Source organism: Eptesicus fuscus, chromosome 5, assembly GCF_027574615.1.
Source record: "Eptesicus fuscus isolate TK198812 chromosome 5, DD_ASM_mEF_20220401, whole genome shotgun sequence".
Lineage (NCBI taxonomy): Eukaryota > Metazoa > Chordata > Mammalia > Chiroptera > Vespertilionidae > Eptesicus > Eptesicus fuscus.
This window is the reverse complement of record NC_072477.1, coordinates 5481468-5494892: the sequence shown is the minus strand read 5'-3', so window position 1 is coordinate 5494892 and position 13425 is coordinate 5481468. Positions and strand designations below refer to the sequence as shown.

At 44.2% G+C, this 13425-nt stretch overlaps 1 protein-coding gene across 5 annotated transcripts in view; it reads left to right on the top strand.

The window, feature by feature from the left end:
• The first annotated feature begins 24 nt into the window (after nucleotides 1–24).
• SETD3 (SET domain containing 3, actin histidine methyltransferase) overlaps nucleotides 25–13425 on the top strand; it is a 62437-nt gene continuing 49036 nt past the window's right edge. Inside the window, exons 1-3 of one of the 5 annotated variants that reach the window (XM_054715757.1) lie at nucleotides 25–104; nucleotides 9392–9501; nucleotides 11450–11542. In XM_054715757.1, the coding sequence (XP_054571732.1) occupies nucleotides 9399–9501; nucleotides 11450–11542 (196 nt within the window). In that variant the 5' untranslated portion in view covers nucleotides 25–104; nucleotides 9392–9398. Of the gene's footprint in view, nucleotides 105–228; nucleotides 377–9391; nucleotides 9502–11449; nucleotides 11543–12815; nucleotides 13087–13425 lie in introns of those variants that run through there. The other 4 variants (XR_008556033.1, XM_054715759.1, XM_054715756.1 and 1 more) reach the window with 4 other exon arrangements.

Genomic DNA, 13425 nt, shown 5'->3' with positions numbered 1-13425 from the left:
CACAGTTCCGCCAATTGCGGCCCCGGAGCTGAGGGGGCTGGGCCGACAGTTCAGGCTCCAGGAGCCGGCAGGCCCAATGGCTGGGGAGGAGCCCGAGCTAAACGGTAGGGGAGCGATGGGGCGGAACTGCGCCCATGCGTTCCGCTTTGGGCCAATAGGCGGTGGCGGCGGCGGCCCGGGGCGGGGCCTGGGGGCGGGCGGAGCCGGGGTGGGCCGCGGCGGCGGGGCTGTCTCAAGCTGCCGTCCCGCCCCTCCCGTCCGGCTGCCGCTGCCGCCGCCTCTGTCGCCGCCGCTGCCTGGGGCTTGGTTGAGGTGGACCGTGGGTTTGGGCCGGAGTGTGGCCCCGGTGCCGCTGCGTGAAGGGGCGAGCGGGCAGGTGAGTGCCGGCGGCGTCCCCTCCGCGCGCACGACCCGCCGCGGGGCAGACTCCCGCGGTCGCTCCCGAGTGCTGCGAGGCTGCCTCCCACCCCGGCCGGCGTCCCTCGGCCGAGGTCCGGCCCGCGCCCCGCCCGCAGCTCTGGGCCCGGGGTGCAGGGGGGTTGGTGTGCGCCGTCGGTCCTGGAGGGGTGGACGGGCGCGGGGTTCCGGCGGGGTCGGAGGGCGCCCCTTGGCCTTTGCCCTCCGGCCCTGACGGGGCCTGGGCGCGCTCGCAGCTGCTCTGCGCCCTTTCCCGGCGCCTAACGCTCCCGTCCCCGCTCTGCCCGCCCCCGAGGTGGCAGCAGGTGCAGGAGCGCCCGGCCCCTCTTCGCCCACCGGGTGGGGCCCAGGCCCCTCTCCCTCGCGCGGGGCGGCTGGGCTCTGCGTGCGTCCGGCTCTCGCTCTCGCTTCCTTCCTTCCCGTCGTCGTCACCCGGTTGCTTGGGTGAAGGCTGTGCGTGCGGCTTTTCTGTTCCTCTCTCTCCAGACCTCGGGTGCCCGCCGGGGGCCCGGGGACCAAGCCCCGCTTCTCTCCCTCACTTTCCAGTTATAAAAACAGTTGTTGGAAATAGGTCATCTTCCTTCCCACGCGCCCTGGCCGTCTTCCACACGTTTCGTGCCCTACTAGGGAGAAGAATTCAGGGCTTTGGAGTTTGTCATTCCGGCATTGAACTCTACCTCCTCGTGGCTCCAGCCTGGCGATGCAGCTCTCTCTCTCTGCCTCTCCCGTTTGTTTCCACTCGGGGAGAAGGAGACCATTCGTGTCGTGTCAGGCGCCACTTGCTGCGGGGCCTCGCCCCCGCCATGAGTTGGCGCCTTTAGGATCCCTTGAAGGGGATGGTTTTGCTTTTCCAAGTGCAGGCGGTGATGTTTCAAAAGCAGAACCGCTCCTAAAGTGTGTTGACTGGGTAATTCTGCTTTTCAGAACCTCCGAAGCGTTCTCCTTTCAGCAGGGGACCTGCCCGGAGCTTGGTGGTGGTGGTGGTGGTTCTACGCGTTTGTCATAACTCAGAAGTTGGGCACTGAAACGTGTGAATTTTATCCTATGTAAACATCTCTCCCTCCCCCATTTTCTTCTTCTCAAAAGTGACCCCACTGTTATTTCAGAACTGAACTAACCAGTAATAATCCTGGAGAGGTTTTTCTTGCTATTTTATGTGAACACATTTAACTCAGGAATAAAAGCAGCTTTCCTCTCCACGGTTAGTCTTTTGTAAGACTTGCTCGAGCCATGATGTATTTTGTCTGTCCATGTAGACTACCATGCATGCAGCCTTGCCTTACCAAATTAGTCCCAGGGGCTGCTGTGATTGAGATTTTGGTCAAGTTCCAGCGAGTTAAGGAGGAGTTTTTCTCTTTCCCAAGAAAGTAGTTTGCAAAGCTGAGTTCTCAAACAGCTACAGAACAATCTCTTTATTGAGACCCCAAACATCCTCTGGTTTTAGCCTCCTGCTACCCCTTCCTGTGTGCCTGGCTTTCTCTGTATTCATAACTGAAGTTACTATCTGAAATGAAACTTCAGCCTGAAGGAGTAAAACGGTTCCTGCTTCTCATCTCTTCTGTACCCTAACTTCTCTCAGTGCTTTTCTCCTGGCACAGGAATGGTGTTGGATTTAAGGATGAAACATTGATGCCCACATGTGCTATAGAAGTGAAAGTTTCTGCTCAGCTCTGCCCATTCTGCTCAGCAGTACAGTAAGATTGTCCTGAAGAAGGAACGCTTGTGGAGCCGTTCTTCCTGGGGTGAACTTGCAGGCCACATTTTAAATGATAATTAAAACTTCACTTTAGAGGCCACTGGGAAATGAGAAAACGGAAGGTTGTATGCAGATATTTTTCCATTCTAAAGATCAACTTTAAGGTTTTTGTTTTGAGAATGGCCTCCTTAATATCTAGAAGAGAATGACAAAGGAGATGCCAGCTAGGAAAGGATCAACAGAGGCTTGAAAACCAGGGACTGTGCTTGTGCTGTGTGCAGTTTTCTAAAAGTATGAATGAAAAATCTTATCTCCTAGCTTAGGGTTACTTTTCCTTTTTTACGAGGTACCAATTTAGTTTGAATTATTTCAAGTCCTTTAAAATGTTTGAATTACAAAGTCTTTTTCTTATCACTAATCTGAAGTAGCATTTAGAAATGTAACTAATAATAGTGTCCTTTTTTGCGCGTAGTTTGATGACTATCTTTCACTGGAAGGATTTTTATCTTTAGAAACTGGTTTGTCTGTCCTTGGCTGCTGTGCCTGGTGCTTCTGTTGGGAGTGGGGAGGAAGAGTTTCAGCGAGTTTCTCTCCTTGTTCCTAAATCCTGGGAACGGGGCCTAGGTTTAGTTCCCCCACGGAGGAATAACCATCCTTTATTACAATGGCAGTAAACACTGTTAACACCCTAGTGTTAGGTTATTGTAGAGGTTGCTTGTGGCCAGTTATTTGCTTTCTCAACTAGCTACCATTCTGTTTGGGCCAATATTTTGATTTGCTGTCCATCTTTTTTCCTCTTGCTACTCTCATAGAAGTGCTTATCTTGGGTATCCATTCATCCTGAGTCATATTTAGCAGTTAAGAGTATCAGACTAAGGATTCCTTGCTTTTGAATTTTGCTCGTTTTCACTTTTGCTTCATTTACAGGTGCATATTATTTGGCAAAACTGACTTCTGTACATTGAATTTCCTTTTATCTCATTTTCCTACTTATAAAATTGGAGATATTAAATACTTTGATCTGCAAATATAGTTTATTCACATGTTTATTCTCAAATTAAAAATACTGTCTAACAAAATATTATTGCACATATTTTTCTATTACAAAGGAGTTGTTAATGTAAAAACATTCAAACCTGTAAAGAATTTTTGTGAGTTTATTTGAGCCAAAATGTCGACAGTTGCTGGGAATATCTCAACGGATTGGGATAATGCTTTAGAGAATGGAGGTTTTTTAAATCTATTTTTATACATTGCAATTAAAGGAGGGGATGTAGGTGGGTTACAGGAAATCCACTAGTGATAGATTAGAGAGGCGGAGAAAGCAAATCGGAGAAGCCTCTGGGATTGGATAAAAAGTAAAATGATAGACACATTCTTAGGTGGGTGCAGGATAGTTAACAGTCTACAATTAACATGATAACAGTAACAATGAAGGAATTTATGGTCTCTGTCCTGGCGCCCAGGGCATTTGGTTGTGCCCCAGGGGTCGAGGAAAAAGGGAAGTTCCATTTCATAGGTATGTTATCTTAGATGCAAAAAGACAATAGGCTCAGTTAAGGTAAAAATCGACCTTGTCAGGAAAATACCAGCCTAGGACACGAATACCCCACCATAACTGCTTTTAGTTAAAGTTTTAATTTCAGACCATTTTTTGTGGTTACTTATGTCTTTTTAAGTTTGCAAAACTGCCATGCAGGCTTTCCCTCAGCTTGTCAGCTTAGCAAGTAGCCTCCTCCTGCCCCCTCCACAGAGTTGAAGCTTTAAAAAAATTTTTTTACTTGGTAGGCTTAAGGAAAAAAGCTTAATTAGCACAATTGGCAAGATTAGAAGCCCTGCTCTTGGTTGTTAAATTCACCCGGTAACTCAAACCGAGATTAGCTGGGTAGGCAGATTTCCAGGTCGGGGGTTTCCTCCAGGTTTTGGAAATAAACATATCCAAAAGAGGTAAAGTAAGGTATTGATAACTTCAACTGAAATAAGTTTGAATGGAAGAAAAATGATTCAAAATAATAAAAAATTCAGTATCAAAGTTAAGACTGCAATTCTTTCTCAAGAAAGAAAGTTAATTAATAAGATAAGTCTAAACTCTTGGCTGACAGTGGAAGACAAGAGCGACACTGAAGTGAAAAATTTGGAAGAGAGCTGAGGGATACTGTTTGCCAAGCAAAAAATCAATTTCACATGCCCAGGCTCAGGGAAGAGGTGCAGAGGGAGGGGACGGCAGAGGGACTGAGCTGGAAGAAATGCTTTCACTGTTTTTGAAGAACTAGAGAATGTAGATAATCAGGTGTCTGCATGGAGCTCTTAATAAATGTGCAGTATTTTAGGCTTATTACCTATCCCCCATCCTGTGTTTCACTCTCCACTTTTAGGATACAATTTGTTAGAGCATGACTAGGTCTAAACAATTGTTAACTACGTGGTTTTAAGGTCTCAATCTCAGTCAAAAGGCATGACTTCAGTACCAATAGTTTTCTGTTCAAAGTAAAGTAAGGATTAGTGTTGAAAAAGACTCATTAATGTCACTTTTACCGTAACATGTTTACTAATGACTAACAGAGTTTCTCATTTGTTGAGTGTAATGCTTTAGTATCGTTACATGCCATGGTTACTGAGGCGGTTTCTGCAGTTTTTCCGTCCGGGACAAGAGTGTGGCATGGGCGCTGTTGGATTGGGTGGAAGCCCATTAGAAGTTTTGCTCCCATTCCACATTTAAGCTGAGGCCACTCCTGTGTATTTGAGCAAGCCAGCAAAATGGCTCTATACTTTTAAAGGTTGAAGAGATGGAAACCTTCACTCTAAGGGAATACTGTTATTTTTAATTTCAGAAATGACAACAAACTTTTAGACCCTTATAAGTGGGTTGGTTTTGAGCTGAATCCATGAAATATCAGTAAAGTTTGCCTTCAAGGTGTGCTGTGAGGCTGTGCCACCAACTGAGTCTGTCACCTTTCATAAAGGGAATGAACTTCTCCAAATTTCACCTTTCTCATCTGTAAAGTGGGCATAGTATCTATCTTTACCTATTGTATAAAGTGCTTACCTCAGCTCCTAATACAGTAAATGCCCAAATGACACAGTTTGATGAAGGCGGTCATGCTGGGGACCTGCAGTAGGGCTCTGTGTGGCAGGGATGACATAGTTCCGATAGCCTAAAAACAGGTAGCATGAAAGTTAACATGAATACCTGTTTAGGTTCAAAAACTCAGTTAATATAGCACATCTATCTTGCCGAGGATCAGTATATGTAACAAAAGATTTTAGTTTACTGCCATTTTTATCCCAAAGGCTGTGGGACCACCTCTCACTCACCTTTGCATTTCAAATTAGGTCCTCAAGAAATGTGCACTGAATGAAGGAATGACTTCACTTGTTCACTTGGCTTGTAGAAAAGCTAGTGCAGTAATATACCTACAGCTGCAGGTATATTAGTAAAATTTCCTTGAATTGAGTTCAGGAAGGCAGTAGTCCCAGGGCACTGTGCCCCCTCAGCACATCTGAAAGGTTTTGTTGACTTAGTTATATACTTCAGTGAACAGTGTTTTTTTAAGTGGCTTTGTCCACTTTGAGAAATATGTCTTGAGGGCATGTTGAGTCTGGAGACCAGAAGGCTCTGGAGGTCACAGAAAGCTGTCTTCAAATGTCAAGGGTGGCTTCTCTGTTAAGGCAGAGTTGGGACAGGTGAAGGGGACAGTGAATTTCCAGCAGTGCAGGACAGGACTCCCCGGTTGAGACTACCTCGGAGGTGAGGAGCAGTGGTGTGTGCCGAGCCGGAGCGCCCGCAGAACATTGGATCTCTGCCTGCCTCTGCCACTTGAACCTGAGATGGTGTGCTTGTTAGGGATGACAGGCTCTGCCCTGCCTCTCAGGGCTTTCAGACTGGAATTGGACAGTGGTTAGCAAAGCACTTGGACAGCGCTAGCTGCTACATCACATTAGACGTCGTCGTCTTAAACATTTTCGGGGGTGAGGGTTAGCACAGGTAACTCCAAAGGTCTCTTCCAAACATGAAATTCCATAATTCTAGAATCCGTATGGGAGAAATGTGGGTGGTTTCAAGGTAATTTCTTGACAGATTACGGCTATTCCTTTATACTTCCCAGTTTTCTTTTTTCTTGTCAGAAAGATATTACAGGAAATGATTACTAGTATTCATGATACCAAATGATTCGCTTTATGAAAGGTTTTTTTTTTTAATGAATCTTTATTGTTCAGATTATTACAATTGTTTCTCCTTTTTCCCCCCCATGTCTCCCCATCACCCAGTTCCTTCCCCCCCGTTGTCCTTATCCATAAGTGTATGATTTTTGTCCAGTCTCTTCCCATACCCCCCACACAGACACCCCTTTCCCCCTGAGAATTATCAGTCCACTCCCATTCTATGCCTCTGATTCTATTATGTTCACCAGTTTATTCTGTTCCTCAGATTTTTAATTCAGTTGATTTTTAGAATCACTTGTTGATAGATATGTATTTGTTGTTCATAATTTTTATCTTTGCTTTTTTCTTCTTTTTCCTCTTTTTAAAGAATACCTTTCAGCATTTCATATAATACTGGTTTGGTGGTGATGAACTCCTTTAGCTTTTTCTTATCTGTGAAGCTCTTTATCTGCCCTTCAATTCTGAATGATAGCTTTGCTGGGTAGAGTAGTCTTGGTTGTAGGTTCTTGCTATTCATCACTTTGAATATTTCTTGCCATTCCCGTCTGGCCTGCATAGTTTCTGTTGAGAAATCAGCTGACAGTCATATGGGTGCTCCCTTGTAGGTAACTAACTGTTTTTTTCTTGCTGCTTTTAATATTCTCTCTTTGTCTTTTGCCCTTGGCATTTTAATTATGATGTGTCTTGGTGTGGTCCTCTTTGGATTCCTCTTGTTTGGGGTTCTGTGCGCTTCCTGAACTTGTAAGTCTATTTCTTTCACCAGGTGGGGGAAGTTTTCTGTCATTATTTCTTCAAATAGATTTTCAGTATCTTGCTCTCTCTCTTCTGGCACCCCAAAAATTCGGATATTGGTACGCTTAAAGCCATCCCTGAGGCTCCTTATGCTATCCTCACACTTTTGGATTCTTCTTTCTTTCCGCCTCTCTGGTTGGTTGTTTTTTTCTTCCTCATATTCCAGATCTTTGGGTGCGGTGGTCTACTCTGTATATTCTTTATTTCAGACAGTGTATGCATAATTTCTGACTGGTCCTTTTCCATTTTTTTTTTGGTATTCTCATTTAGGTCCTTGAAGGTCTCTTCAAGTTTCTCAGCGGTTTTTAGAAGATTCTTGAGTAACCTTATAAATATGGTTCTGAACACTGTGTCGTCCATTAGTTTGCTTTCATCTATCTCTCCTACTTGTGACATACTCCGATGTCTCCACATTTTGGCTGCCTCCCTGTGTTGATGGAGTGGCTTTGTGTGGTCGGTGACCTATAGGGGCCGGTAGCTCAGCTTCCCCAATCTCCCTAGGTGGTCGCTCTTGGTACTCCCCTTTGTGGGCTGAGTGGAAAGTCTTGGTGTAGTTAAAAGCCCTGATTGCTGTTGGTACACTGGGAGGAATTGACCTCCGGTCCAATTGGTTGTGAGGGCCTGCTGTGTCTATAACGGAAGAATTGCTGTGCTGGAGACACAGTAGGGCTTTGGTGCTCACTGAGTCTGCCTCTCGAATGTGTCCCTTATGAAAGTGGTTGAAATCTGGTGTCGTCCACACCGACAGAAAAGTCACCCTCACTCTCCGACCGATGGCCGAGAGTCCTGTAGGCGTCTGGGTCCCCCGCGTGTCCCCAGAAACTGGAGTTCAGAGTGGTTGGGATTGTTGGTATCACTGGCGGGAATTGATCTCCAAGCCAGTTGGCTGTGAGGATCAGCAGTGTCTCCGCTGGGAGAGCTTCTCGTTTGTTGTTTTTTTTTTGCAACTTCCTTTAAATAGGAACCTCATTTTAATTTTAGTGTATTTACAACTTAATACAACAGCAATTTAAAACTAAAACTATTAATGTATCAAAAAGTCAATCAGAAATTTAAGTATCGCTAAAATTGTGTAAATTAGTGGAAAATAGCAAGAAACATCTGTATTTTTTTAAAACCTCAAGTTTGGAGATATATATGTATACACACACACACACACACACACACACACACACACACACACATTTCTATCTGTATGACAGCTGTATTGTTCTGTATGAAGATTTCAAGGCACTTACATGTAATTTATAGGTCTACCTTCATCTTTGTACTTAAGTACCTCCTGAGTTGAAATTAATTCCACCTTCTTGCCTGCCTGCTTGCCTTGACTTCTTGGTACTTTTGAGTTGTGGCCCTTCAGGGCCCCCTTTGATAGAGATTGGAATGATGGGTCTTAGTTAGCTACTTAAACTGGTAAAAATTAGTGTGGCTTGACTGTACTGCTAGTCCCTGCCACTGTGCAAAGTGAGAACCCATTTCTGATACACACTAGTTTCAGTTAACATGTACCATGCAACGTGAAGGCTGCATATACTTTATCAGTTCCTGTAGGAGAGAAGAAAACATCACACACTTAAATACTTTTCAATCTGGGAGTGCTTTCATTTTCCTAAGCCATCATCCTATAATTTGTGCTTTTAATTCAGAATGCAGTAATCTGATCCTAATGGCCTGCAAAGTATTTTAGTGAGATTCTTTTCTTCCTACACAAAGATTAGGCAGGCTCTCACACTCCCTTCGAGCACGTTTTACAGCTGGGTGCCTGAGGTAGGGGGCCATTCTCTCCCTCAGTCAATCCAGCTGTAAAGTTGGATGCATTGAAAAAAAGCAGATGCTGGGTTTGTGCTAAGATTTCCCAGATAAATTGCCAAATAAGTGTAATCAAAAATGTTTATTCTAGTTTCGTTTAGTTGAAAGCAACTGAAGAAAAATACAAATATACATCCTTTCTATTTAGAATTTTTGAAAAAAGAAACCTCATGCAGCTGAAATCCATCTCTGTCTGTGCAGCATGTGTGAACTATACTTTGTAAAAATGGATTAAGCATCCAGTACGCTTCCTCCCCACCACCCCAGTCATCAGGCAAGGTCCCTACATGCACTTTATCTTATTTTTCCTGACCCGCTTCCACTACACAGATTGTATGTAAAAGAATCATATTGGTCAGAAGTGGTTGATGATTACAGATGCCACTTGCATATTAGGAATTTAAATAATAATTGAGTATGCATTTATTTTATAATCGTTAAAGTCTGTTTTATTTCTTGATTTTGTTCATTGGATATGTAATGCTTTCTTTTTGTCTTTTCTTTTCTTTGCAGTCAGAAAATGGGTAAGAAGAGTCGAGTAAAAACACAAAAATCAGGCACTGGTGCTACAGCAAGTGTGTCACCAAAGGAAACCTTGAACCTGACTAGTGAACTGCTGCAGAGTAAGTTGTGCTCTTGGCCTTCGTCTTTCTGTGGGGCGTGTGGTTTGTACTCCTGCATCCGCAGTGCTGCGTGGGAACATCAGCTGTCCCCTGAAGCATGAAGTTAGCCATGTGACCTGGGCAAGTTACAGTACCTCCTACCTCACAGCCTCCCCACCTGTAAAATGGAGCTGCTGCTACTTGTGGGGACCGTGTGACTATAACGATGACATACTGAATGTGAAGCCTCTGTGGCACAGGCTCCCAGACCGAGGGCTTCCCTGGGCACCGCCAGACAGCAACAATCCCACCTGTTTGTTAATAGTGTGGCCTCAGACCAGTTTAACCCCTCGGACTCTCAGTGTGCATCTCAGTGAATAAAGACCACCATGGGAGTGTAATGAGGAGCTAGGGCACGTGAGGGTGGGTTATGGGCTGTCAAGCCCAGGGCGAGCAACATGCCTCTCAGAGAGCAAGCCTTTGGCATGGCTTCCTTGTGAGGATGGCTCACCTTTTTCAGTGATTCAGTGATTGTTTTCACATGCTGACGTCATGCGTTCTTGGTTCAGGGAAGTTAAATATCTTGCTTTACTAAATTAGTATAAACTAGTAACTTGTTTTTTAATTGTAAATTTAAATTGGTGGTATGTATATTTTAAATTTAGCTATGGTCACTTTATTAACTAATTACATTTGTATTATTTTCTTTGCCTCTTAGGTTTAGACTAGAGGCCTGATGCACGAAGTTTGACCAGTCTTATACATAAGAATGTATAAGACTGGTCAAACTTAATAGTTATGAGTCAGCATATAGCTGTTGTTAATTATTTACCACATATACTCCTCGCAGATGTCCAGAAGGTCGTTCGGCTGTCCAGTCTAATTAGCATATTACGCTTTTATTATTATAGGTTATGTGACAGGCTAAACCTCAAATAAAAATTTGGTTTTCTCTCATTGACAAACAGGCAGCAACCAGGTCGATTGCTCCCATGAACACCTAAATCCCCTCCCACCCAAGGGCAACGTGGGCCTTCCACAGAGCAGTGATATACTAAATGCTTACACCTGTCTCCCCCACTAGCCTGGAGGCAGCTTGAGGCCAGGCTCTGTCTTGTATTCCAGGGCCTCAGCCAGTATTTGTGGATGGAAGAATGTATAAGACTGGTCAAACTTAATAGTTATGAGTCAGCATATAGCTGTTGTTAATTATTTACCACATACACTCCTTTCCTTGGAGGACAGAGGGGGCCAGGAGGGTCAGCAGGAGCACGGGAAGGGCTTTCCCTTTAAACTGATACAGTTGTTTAAAAAGGAAGGGGCTGCTGGCAGGTTGGGTGGGTGCCCTGTGCATAGCCTTCCGCAATGCCTGCCCGGGTCTCGGGTGTCGGTCCTTCAGTTCTGGTCCTGCAGTAGAATCTCAGCTTCTTTTTTAGCAATGACTGTGCCGTCTCTTTTTGTGACTCCCCCAGAGTGCTTAATATAGCGCCTTACACATGGATGTGAAATGTTTGTTGACTAATTGTCCTTATGTCCAATTTCCCTTAGGGAGCCATTGTTATGGGGTTTAACTAGAAAGAAATGTTAACTTTCAATATTACCTTCTTTTAACATCTGGAAGAGTTTTTAGGGCAACGTTTTGCATCTTAGCGTAGCTTTTTAGGTTTTCCTGTTCACAAGTATGTTCTGAGGAAAATGTCTGAGCAGCAAGAATGAGGTAGATGTAAGCCAGGTGCAGACACTTAGGTACTAGAGTCACGGTTGAATAGGTGGCATTTAAATTGTGTCAGAGGGTTTACAGGCTTTGAAAAGTATACCTGATTTATGCTTCTCAGGTTTATCATCACGCTGTAGTATCTTTGTCCTTTAAAAATAAATAAATCAGCAGCAACAATCCAAATCCTCCTCCTCCTGAAGACTCCAGGTTAAGTGGGAGGGAGTGTTTGAGACTGTGGCTTTTGTGTTGCAGAATGCAGTAGCCCCGCTCCCGGCCCAGGGAAAGAGTGGGAAGAATATGTGCAGATCCGGTCTCTAGTGGAGAAAATACGGAAGAAGCAAAAAGGTACATTTTCTGGAATGATATCATTTTAAGAAAATTGTGTAGAGACTTGGCATAGGTCAGAAAGGTGTTGAGAGTAGTTACGGTCTGGCTTATTCATCCTCCCTGCTAGGTCCTTGTAGAGGGAGGGGCTGCTAGGCTGGGAGACATGGGACTCTCTGGAGCCTCTCATTTCTGAGAGGCCATCACCTGCTTTGGGATGGGAAAACTGTTGAGTTTTAGGGGGGAAATGTTTGTTTCTAGGGGCTAAAATGACACAACTTTCATTTACCTTTACTCTCTGAGATAAGTATTTAAATCTGCTTTTCCATACTGCTTCCTTCAGGGTTTGCGGTCAGTCTAAAATGCTGTGCATGGCCAACACACAAGTACATATTGATGGGTTAATGTCTATCAAGATTTATGATGAACTCAATCATGTTTTGATTAAAAAAGAGATGTACTTCTGTTTCCCAAGCTGTGTTTTACAGGGTATATTCAGGAGACATCAGAATGACTCTCAGCCAGGCTGGCAGTGGGGCCAAGTATCCGATGAAAAAGCCTATTCAATATTCCTTTTGTTTTTGCTCTGTAAAGCACAGAAAGTTAAGATTGGTATTCAGGGCCACATGGGAGGTGGAAGGAGAAGGCATAATAAATAGCCTGCCTTTAAAAGGAGGAGGAAAACCTCCCTGTTTGTTTATTTATTGTCCTGAAAGTGAGTCAGAAGAGAGTTGATTTGCTCCTGAAGCAGGAGCTTTATTGTTCCCCACGCAGCCTTTGGGTTAGATGGTCTCAAACCCCACATGGTGACAGGCCCCTTTATAAGGTGCTTATCTTCACCAAGTGTAGACTGTGCGAATCCTGGCTCACCAGACATGGGGCTGAAAAGTTTGTATATCCTGTGTGCCTTCTGTGTAGAGACTGTGTACTACAACTGACACCAAAGTCAGGCACTCATTTGTTCTCTAAGTCTTAGATTTTCCCTAACAAAAGCAGTTTTCTTCACTTAGCAAGGATATGGTATATAGCCTGGCAATGCACCACTAGGCGATCCTGCGCCACGCATCTAGTTGACCTTCAATTACATGGTGGTGACACGGCCACGGCACCACAGGACTGACTTCCACGCCCTGCTCCTCGTGGTTAATAAAGTTCCTGTTCCTCTCCCTTTATTCATAAAAAAAATAATAATAATAATGGTTTTTCCTATGCATGGCTTTTCATCTTTAAATCACTCCACAGAATTCTGTTGCAGAGCTCCAGTTTTGTGCTCTTAGGATCGGGGCTCATCCTCACACGTCTTTTTTTTTTTTTAATTTGTTTTTTATTATTATTACTTTTTAATTTTCAACTGAGGATATGTTTACAGATTTTTAGAGAGAGATGAGAATGATGTAGAGAAACAGCAATGTGAGAGAGAAACATCGATCCATTGCTTCCTGTACATGCCCCGACCCCACAAACTGGGTATGACTGTAAATCCAACCTTCAACCTTTTGATGTGCAGGACAACGCTCCAATCAACTGAGCCACGGACCAGGGCACACACATTGTCTTGTGTGCATGTGAGAACTACTGAGCTTGGTTTTCATGGGTATTTTGTTAAAGCAAATGTGCATAGCAGGGATGGCACACAGACTTACAGGGGAAGCTGCTCTATGCATCTGTAGTAGTTGTGAGGGCTTTCCCATCATATCACCTAGCAGTCAGTATTCATATGACCTGGGATCTGTAAATATTTCTCTGTAACCCACGGGGAGGTTAGGATTTTAATTCACCTTTCCTGTCACTGTGTACTGTGACTATCTGGTGATTAGCTTTTGATTTTTTTTTTTTTTTAAGATTGGAGTGCTTTACTATTTTCTGTGTTAGTTACGGTCTGTTTTTTATTTTTATTTTTTGAG